Source organism: Diadema antillarum, unplaced genomic scaffold (assembly GCF_040938485.1).
Source record: "Diadema antillarum isolate AM-2024a unplaced genomic scaffold, OU_Dant_1.0 scf00000086, whole genome shotgun sequence".
NCBI classification, from domain to species: domain Eukaryota; kingdom Metazoa; phylum Echinodermata; class Echinoidea; order Diadematoida; family Diadematidae; genus Diadema; species Diadema antillarum.
The window spans coordinates 402,561-412,558 of NW_027270975.1; the positions used below are offsets into that span (position 1 = coordinate 402,561).

At 41.9% G+C, this 9,998-nt stretch overlaps 1 protein-coding gene across 1 annotated transcript; it reads left to right on the plus strand.

Annotated features, from left to right (window-relative positions):
* Positions 1-5,288: 5,288 nt before the first annotated feature.
* Positions 5,289-9,576, plus strand: LOC139717954 (uncharacterized). Its single transcript, XM_071629436.1, has 4 exons — positions 5,289-5,846; positions 6,395-6,864; positions 7,721-8,154; positions 8,657-9,576. The coding sequence occupies exons 1-4, from the start codon at positions 5,504-5,506 to the stop codon at positions 9,117-9,119; spliced, it is 1,710 nt and encodes a 569-aa protein (XP_071485537.1). The 5' UTR covers positions 5,289-5,503; the 3' UTR covers positions 9,120-9,576.
* The last annotated feature ends 422 nt before the right edge of the window (positions 9,577-9,998 follow it).

Here is a 9,998-nt window from a genome sequence, read left to right on the forward strand (position 1 = left end):
ATTTGGTAATACATGTATACACTGAGTTTCAAGAAAAATTCTGCTGGCATTGCATATATAGGTATGAGGGAAATACTGAATCTTAAGGAGTTGACCTTGACCTTTTAACCCTTGATTTTTAACCCCATGACCCAAAAATTCCCAAGAGAATCATTGTCAGGCAGTACATGCACATGTTCTAAGTTCCATGAGGACACTTTGGGCCATTTCTGAGATATGGAGAAAAAAGTGAAATTTTAGCACTTTCACATGACCTTTGACCATTGACCTCACATCCCCAAACTTTTTTTCTGAAAAAAAAAATCTTTCTCGGGTATTACATGTGTACGCTAAATTTCAAGAAAATACTTTCAGGCATAGAATAGAATATGGGGGAAATAGTGAAATTTTGAGCATTTGACCTTGAGCATGTGCACCCAAAAGTTGACAGGCACAACTTCGTCCACCTATATATATATATATATATATATGCCAAGTTTTATTAGGATACCTCGAACGGTTATTTAGTTATACGCTGTCCACAAAATTCATTACGGACGGACGGACGGACAGAAGGACGGACAACCCGAAAACATAATGCCTCCGGCGACACTTCGTGGCGGAGGCATAAAGACACCTCTTTGAAGTTAAGTACACTAGAGGGCTTTTTACACTTGTAAATTTTTGCTTAGTCCCGTACCAACGGTGGGGCTAAGGGGGGGGGGGGGCCTTAGCCCCACCGTTGGTACGGGACTATCCTTAGCCCACTTTCTGTTTACACTCGTTTTTGCCGAAGTGGGCTAGCCCCACCGATAGTCGCCGGTACTATCTGGCCCTGCAAAATAGCAGGGTTAGCACCGCAATTGCGGTGCTAGCACCCTAATTGCGGTGCCAAGCAAGTGAGTGTAAACAGAACGAAAAAATAATCCTGGGCTAAGCGACGGAGACGAAGTCCGACCCCACTGACCAATCAGAAACGAGGTAATCAAGTGCTGCCGGTGCGTGCGTGTACGTGTACAGTGCACAGCGTAATCATGAATATTCATGTGGTTTGGAAAGTCCGGGGCTAAGAAATACAAGTGTAAAAAGGTCAGTTTTCTCCTTAGCCCCGGACAAGAGATAGTACGGGACTAATTGGCCAGTGTAAAAAGCTGAAAAAATTGGTACGGGACTAACGATAGTCCTGGGTCAGAGAAAGTCCGGGGTTAAGAAACACAAGTGTAAAAAGGGCTCAGGTCACCTTTCCAGTATGTGGAATAAAAGAAAAGACAACAACACCAACAAAATAATCTTCGATGGTATCCTCAGGGAAAGGATTACGCACTAAAACTGTTCTACCCATGTCCAAGTTTCCCCAGGGTTTTTTTTGTTTTGTTTTTTGTTTTGTTTTTTTCACGGGACATGGGAAGTACGCTGTACATTATACCGGGATACGTTTATTGGGCCGGATGCATAAACGCTAGCAATTGTTTGTGCTAGCCTTTTACTCGAATCCGTATGCATAAAAACAAGCAATTGCTTGCAAGCAGAAGCTTTTGCTAGCAAGCACAAGCAATTGCTTGCTGCCCGCAAGCAATTGCTTAGAGACCAAGCGTTTGCTTAAAAACGTATGCATAAAACGTACCTTTTGCTTGTTCTTGCTAGCAATTGCTTACGATTTTCTAAGCTCTGTAAAATGAACTTGAGCTTTTGCTTAACTTGGACGTTCCCTTTTAAGTACCATTTTCACATTCATACAAGAAAGACCACACTTGTGCAGGAGAGGTATAAATCTACAAGAAATTACTCTTTAGCAGTGTTAGAAACTTTTTCATTTCAACAACGGGGATGTCCAGTGGTCAGCACGCAAAATGTGATGAAAAACAGGTAGATGTCTGACTTCGGTGGAGAGCAAGGAGACCTCTCTCCACGTGAGATCTGGCAGATCCGAGCTATCTCTATATAAGCAGTGATGGGAATCAGCCAGTACGTGTGTGTGTATAGATGTGTGTGTGCGTCTGTGTGTGCATTTATGAGTGCCATTTCATAGCTCTATTGCTATGTCAGGAAATGTTTTGCACACACACATCCTTTCAAATACCGGTACATGCTGTCACACTCGCCTTTGTTCTTGTGTTCGCGCAGGCGTGACGTTCCTTTTGTTGAAAACGCAAGCAATTGCTTGTGCGGGACAAGCAAAAGGTATGGGTACAAGCAAAAGGTTATGCATATGGAGTTAAAGGCAGCCGATCGCCATCCCTAATGGTACGTAAACTCCGAACGACCGAAGTTTGTGCGTGCAATTGCGCAATGGCAGACTCGGTGCTATATCCATAAACGTGTGGGACAATGCTACCACTGAGACAAGTGTGTGTGTGTGCGTGTGTGTGTACGCATCATACACAAACATTGTCACCGCGAGCTGCAGTGATTGGAGGAGAGAGGCCAGAAGACGCTGCGGCGTGTGTGTGTGTGTGTGTGTGTGTGCGTGTGTGTGTACGCATCGTACACAAATATTGTCACCGCGAGCTGCGGTGATTGGAGGAGAGAGGCCAGAAGACGCGTGGCTCTTTTGGCCTCTCTTCATGCGCATGCGCACTGAGAGTGTGCGTCCATTCGGAAGCTCTCGGGACAGCCATTTTGAGTTAGGAGATAAGCACAGGGAGCTCTCTTGTAGCCTACCGTATTTTCGCTGACCCATTGAGCCAGCGCTATTCTCATTCGGGGGTCACTACATTTGATACAGAATGGGGGAGGCAGCGTGTTGCGTTCGTCTCCGTGCCGCACAAACCACTCGCCACGACTGAGTGTCTTTAAGCAATTGCTTGAGCTAGACCTTTTGCTAGACGAGCTTGTGCTTTTGCTTGAAGCAATTGCTTACAAGCAATTGCTTGTTTTATGCATTCGGCCCACTGTCAGGAGATGGCAAGAGAGAGTATACCACAGAAGGCACGTTCAGTGGGCCGAATGCATAAAACAAGCAATTGCTTGTAAGCAATTGCTTCAAGCAAAAGCGCAAGCTTGTCTAGCAAATGGTCTAGCTCAAGCAATTGCTTAAATCCATATGCATAACCGTTTGCTAGTGCTTATACCTTTTGCTTGTCCCGCACAAGCAATTGCTTGCGTTTTCAACAAAAGGGACGTCACGCCTGTGCGAACACAAGAACAAAGGCGAGTGTGGCAGCATGCATTTGAAAGGGCATGTGTGTGCAGAAACATTTCCTGACATAGCAGAAGAGCTATGAAATGACACTCATAAATGCACACACAGACGCACACACAGACGCACACACACACAACTATACACACACTCGTATTACTGGCTGATTCCCATCACTGCTTACAATAGCCCGCATCTGCCAGATCGCACGTGGAGAGACGTCTCCTTGCTCTCCACCGAAGTGAGACATCCTACCTGTTTTTCATCAAATTTTGCGTGCTAACCACTGGACATTCCCGTTGTTAAAAATGAAAAATTTCTTACTCTACTTATGAGTAATTTCTTGTAGATTTATGCCACTCCTTCACAAGTGTGGTCTTTCTTCCATGAATATGAAAATGATACTTAAAAGGGAACGTCCCAGATAAGCAAAAGCTCAAACTCATTTTACAGAGCTTGGAAAATCGTAAGCAATTGCTAGCAAGAACTAGCAAAAGGTATGTTTTATGTATACGTTTTTAAGCAAATGCTTGGTCTCTAAGCAATTGCTTGCGGACAGCAAGCAATTGCTTGTGCTTGCTAGCAAAAGCTTCTTCTCACAAGCAATTGTTTGTTTTTATGCATACGGATTCGAGTAAAAGGCTAGCACAAGTAATTGCTAGCGTTTATGCATCCGGCCCGTTGTTAATTATTGTCTGATGTGTCTGACTTTTCACACAGACAACCTGTTTGTTAGTACAATGTATCAGAATGTAGGGGTCGATGTACAGTTTTGTATCTGTCCCATTATGTAAACGAAGTGGCCTTGGGAAACCCCGCTGTTATCTGGCCATGTGCGAATCATGTGCAGCTTTATTCACGAGAACAATGGTATTTGAACAAACCTATTTTCTTCTTCTTCTTTTTTATCTCGCACAGTCCTGAATTTGGGGAAGTTACAGACATTGAATGGTCAATTGCAATTTGGAATATGCGTGGGTGGGTGTTTGTGCAACCATTTGTTCTGAAAGAAAATCCCATCTCATCTTAAATTGATTCAAGGAAGAATGAATTCAATAAAAGAGAAAGGCGAAGTCTTCACAAACTCGAACAAGAAGAAGAATTAGGTTGGATTTTATGTGTAATGATGTTTTAATTCGTAAATTAGACCAGGTGGTGATGACGTTATCGCCTCGTACCTCTCACATTTTGCTTTGTATACAAAGATATACAGCTTTCTGTTTATCAATAACTCAGCAAACTTAAATCCCCGCCTCTTCATAAAAAGTCGTTAGTGTTATAACTCTATAATAGCCCCTAAAACAGAACTGCGCGATGTACCGATGTACAGATTCTCCCACTTGGGATTCATGTTCAACAAGACACTCTATTCAAATTTGCGTACAAGAGAATGTGACATTTTAGATTTGAGCACACAATATCATCACCTCATCAAATTCGCATATCATTAGATTTGGATTGTAAGCACCGCTCTGGGAACATGTTAAACTGGAAAACTGTATACGTCCCAATTTTTGTGCGATATTTTATTACATGAATTAATGTTTGTTAAGTTGACTTCACAATGTTTATCAAAGTAAACTAAATCAAAGGTTGGATTGTCATTTTTTAAGTGCAAGCATTAATCAATGTTGATTACTCTTAAAACATGAGAACATTCTCAAGATTGGCATGAAGAAAGGACTTACGAGGAATGGGTAATCCATCTGGTGTTCTTGTTCTAGTTTTGTTTTTGTTTATTTTCCTTAAGGGTAGGAGGAAAAGAGACAAGAAGAAAATAAAAGAGGAGAATAGAAGGCAGGAGTGCTTTAAGTTCAGGCCGATTGTCATAAAATAATTTGAATTGATATTAACGCGTTAAGGCCCAATGCATGGTAGCTCTGATTGGTGTAAACCACATGGAATACAAAAGATTCAGTGCTTTTTGGTTACTTTCACAGCAAACAGTATAATCAGACCAGAAGAATGACAGAGACAGAGGTCTTGCCAAAGCAAATTTTAGAGTCTAGGTGTTTAAAACAAAATGATACTGATAGTGGTTACAGACTACACAACTGAAGTTATGATACATCACCTCTTAACGTCCAGTTTTTGAGAAACGAATGTCATGAAAATAATTGTTAGGATGATGATTAAAAGAAATATGCCTTTCTTCCCTATGCAAGTCATTATTGGTGTTGCTGAATTGCAACATTCAAACATCGGTGCTAGTGATGCCGCTAAGGCAGCACAAAGGAAGCACAAACTCAAACGTACTAAGATTTACAATAAATTTACATTTCTAACCAAGGGCTATGGATAGGAGAGAGGAATAAAAATTTGCAAAGGTCGGATCTATGACTATCTATATACGTTTCTTCTCTTTGAGCTCAAATTGCCAACAAAATGGCTCCTGAAAGGAAGGGAAAACGTGATGTAAGCGAGCACGCACTTGTTGAGCGCTACCAGAACGATGCTCGAAGAGCAGTGGAGAAGTACCAGACTCTCCGTGACCTGGACATCTTTGTTCTGGACAATTCGATCCGGGAGAGCACCGTAGGGCAACTGAGGGGCCACACCCTGGAAAACAAGTGGAAGATTTACAACGAGGTGAAGAAGTGCGGCTTCAAGCACACCATCGTGGCCTCCTTCTCCCACATGACCCGCGTGGATGATGTCTTCATCATGCAGCTGAAGGAAAAGGGGGAGGATCCCGAGGGCCTCTGGGCTTTCTCAGAAATCACAGAAAGTACGTAAAATCTTTAGCTTCCTAAATTCCAAACATCACAACATCGTTTAAATAAAAATCCATCTCAATACAGAAGTGTTAAAGATACAAGCCGATCAATTCTAATTTCTACATGCCTTGAAAGAAAAAAGAGAACAAATGTGAGGAAGCTATTTCTGAAATTGCGTTTGGTATCAAAATGACAGTGAACAAAAATGATCCATCACCCGTTATCAATATTGGTGTAATAACTGGAGAGCCTTAACACGATGCTGATGTATCGTTTCACGCCACCAGCAGTAACAACGACCATTTATCAATTTTAGGACTACATGCAATCAGCTGTCATGGGTCAATCGATTGATTATTATGACCAAATTTTTCGAAAACTAAGGGGGAGAGGAAGACATTTCTATTTTCAATAAGTTTGCGAAATAATAAACTGGTCAATTTCTGAGAAAGAGACATTATTTACTACGTAATTGCTTGTATTAACTCTCGAAAATTATATTAGCACAAGTTTCTAATTTGAAAGAGAGCTCTCTTTGGTGTCGTGTCTTAACTAACAGGTACCAAGGGCAAGGTACCCGACTTCGAGAATGTACCGGTAGGTATCAGGAAACTAAAACCAGCTGGCCTCTACAGCGTAATCTTTGAAGTCGATCTTGGTGATACAGTCTACGATTTCACCAAGTTTTCCATAGATGACATGTGCCAGTTGCTCAGCAAATGGAACGACTGGTGTTTCGACAATCTCAGCCCGAAGGCAAAGGTGATGTTCAGCTTTCGCGACTTACCCGACGTCATGCCCGAAGACAGCGACCGAGTGTTCAAGGTCACCAATTTCCTGGCCAGGCTTCCACCAAATCGACGTCCCTTTGGTATGATGTTTGAGGAGCCAAGGGGAAAGTCCGTCCCGGAGGAGTGCGGCATGTGGGCCAAGTACATCCGGATGGTCATGGACGCCAATGACTGGAAAGGTCACTTGCTCGCTCACGTCCACGAGAAGTTTGGCCTCTGTGATATGACAGCACTACAGGTGAGCTAACATTGTCAAGACATTTCCACTGTGAGGTAGCAACATAAAACGCATTGGGAACCGTGGAGGAGTCATAGAGAAAAGACTTCTTCTTTATACTTAACAGCTACCACCCCACAAAACGTTCAACTAAAGGTTAAGATTGCCGAGTAGATAACTAATTGTGAAGCTCAAGATGGAATAGAAACAACATCACAAAACACAACGACCTTGGACTGTTTACTGATCATCACCTTAGATTTATATTATTGTCGTAGTCCATAATTTTACTACAGTGCTTAGTTTCCGTTTGGCACAGATGTCTGGAAACGAATTGTCAATGGATAGAAATTACCTAACTTCCTATTCCCCATTGCGTCTCCATGACCTTTGTCTTGGGATGAAGTACGTTGCTACACCACAGTATTCTTACAACTCTATAAACAGGTCAAGTCTAAATTTGTACTAAATGATAACGAAAACAAAAAAAAAAGGTTACGAATGATGATGAAAAAGGCCAAGTGCCTGAGTACGTATATAGGGTTGAACACAATCTGAAATAAAATGAAAGGAAATGAAATGAAATGAAATGAAATAAGATTTATTTACCAAACAAACAAACAAACATCGTCAACAAAGTCACAACAATTAATAGTTAAGATATAGTTTGGCAAAAAAGAACTGGCAATAGCGTTCAGGCTAGTCGAGGCCAGTCCTTTCAATGATATAGATCATAATATAACGTATTTACAATATTCACAGAAGAATTGTTATATGTACATAATTATTTACAATCTAGCATGGTGAATCGTCCTCATGTGGAAAGAAGCGGTAAATGGCGACCTCTATCTTATTCCGTGAATTGTTTGCGTTTCAGATTCTTATGGATGGCGCTGATGGTGTCTGGGCCAGTGTCTGTGCTGAGGGTGCATCCATGGGTAACGCCCCGTCCTGCGTAACCCTCCTGAACCTCATCCGTCTCGGCAACAAGAAGGTATTGAAAAAATTTAACTGCACCTATCTGCGACAAGCCGCCATCAATGTGACCAAGATCACCACGGGAATGGATCCCCACATCAAACAACCAGTCTTTGGTGCTAGAGCCGTAGACTTCGTCTTCGATCTCAAGCCCGAGGAGTTCGACTTCGCAACCTTCTTCGGTGAGGAAGCTCCCGTTCGCATCACGACTATGGCCAGCAAGGAGATGATCCAAAAGCGACTTGTCGATCTCTTTGGAAATGATCCACAATTCACCTTGGATCTGGCACACAAGATGAAGGAGCTCATCCTTGAAGATCTTCGGAGTGGCAGGTGAAAAAGTTATGTTGATCTTTTTTTAATCCTGCTCTGCTTCTTCTTCTAATCCAGATCAATTCCCTCCCTTTTTTTTTTTTGTTGAAAACATTTGCAGCTAAACTAGATTCGCGGACTCGCCAAATGAAAATGTCACATCATTAACATCAGATTAAAAGCGATAAATAATATTCGGAAATGCATCCCTTTGTTTTTACGTTACTATTGAAAAGGACAACTACCTATTGTCGCTGGCATAGTTATCAAAAACCTAATGTGCTTTGTCTAAGTCCGTAAGATCTGAACAATCAATGCAATTGCATTTTCATCTTCATCATTCTTTCCATGTAAACAAGATATAAACGTAGCGCGGTAGGACTGAAATGTAGGCCTATTTCCATACATTAACAAATTTGCATAGCTTTTGAATGAAGTGTAACAGAGCTGACCTTGACTCAGCGGATGTCGTCGCACTTTATGCATATCATGAGTTCTTTCCTTTCATTTTGTAATGGTTCAGGAAGGAGGAATACATGAGCATGGTGGGGCTGGCCTTGCTGCTCGATCGAGCCGGCGGGAAGTTGAACGCCCAAATGCGAGATGCCATTGATAACTTCAAGCTGAAGGCACCACATGCCCAGTCCTTAATGGCAGAAATTCGCAAGACGTGGGACGAGTGGGACTTGAAGGAAGGGAAGAAGAGGGACAACATGCTCGAGTTCGACTCCTTCTACAACGGCTTCATGGCGCCCTACTTCTCCTGCTACCGCTGCTTGGACACCAAGAAAGCGCTTTCGGCCATCGATATGGACAACGATGGTGCGGTGGATTGGAACGAGTTCGAGACTTACCTGAAGTGGGCGCTTCATCAATATCCAAACATCAAGGATGCAGACGAGCTCCTGGATGTTGCCTTCCGGAAGGGAATCATCCCAGCGATGCAGGATGAGTACAGAAAGAGCCTTGAGGCTTTGAAGAAATAAACTCGTAGATATTCAATACATAGCAGGCAATGATTTATTTTATTTCATTTAAGTTACTCTTGTGGTAAATAGAAGCTTGCGACAATCACAAACTAACAAATTCAATCATAAGTCGTGGTATATTTGGAATCTCTCTTTCCCCTCTATTGTTTCTTCTTTAATATTTACATTAGTATGTACAATCAGCGCGATAGTAGGTGAGGTGAGATGTGTCTGCTTCTGGGACTCATGATGCTTTGACTTATCTTTAAGCTTCTGGTTTCGTGTAAACATTCTTAGCAAAAGAATGAATGTGATACGATGTTATGATGCCGCAAAGATTGATTGATTGATTTTTTTTTTGCAAGCAAACAAAGATATCCATCTCTATACGAAACTATATCTGCTATGATGGAGCCCTGCACACAGCTTTGGAATAGATATTGTCTAAACAGGGCGTAGAAAAATGGCACCATAAGAAAAGGTTTGACATCAGCGGTGGCCTGGGGGCAACAGAAATCGATGTCGGGCCACCTTGTGTGATTTTGATATCTCTTCTTTTTAATTAGTACATTTATGACCAAGGTGACTATGTAAATGTGAAGTGATAACTAGATAATGAGATAATAATTCGATGAAGTTTATCGGGATGGCATTTATAGTCGTGACTAAAAACTAAATGCGAAGAGACAAAAGATGCACAGTGCCATAATAATGTAATTGCAATATAGGTCCACACACAAAATGAAGAAACAAAAATGAAAGTTTATTTTGTGTCGCTTGATTATTTTGGCCCACTACATCTTTTTCTTTTCCTGTCCGCCGAAGTAAAACGTCGGCATTCAGCTCCGCATACATGTAAGGAGTGCAAATTTATATACAAAACCATTTACAGCGCAG

Coding starts and splice junctions, on each gene's coding strand:
- LOC139717954 (XM_071629436.1), top strand. CDS start 5,504: ATGGCTCCTGAAAGGAAGGGAAAACGTGATGTAAGCGAGCACGCACTT. Junction 6,865..7,720: donor GTGATATGACAGCACTACAG/GTGAGCTAACAT, acceptor TTTGCGTTTCAG/ATTCTTATGGATGGCGCTGA. Junction 8,155..8,656: donor GAAGATCTTCGGAGTGGCAG/GTGAAAAAGTTA, acceptor GTAATGGTTCAG/GAAGGAGGAATACATGAGCA.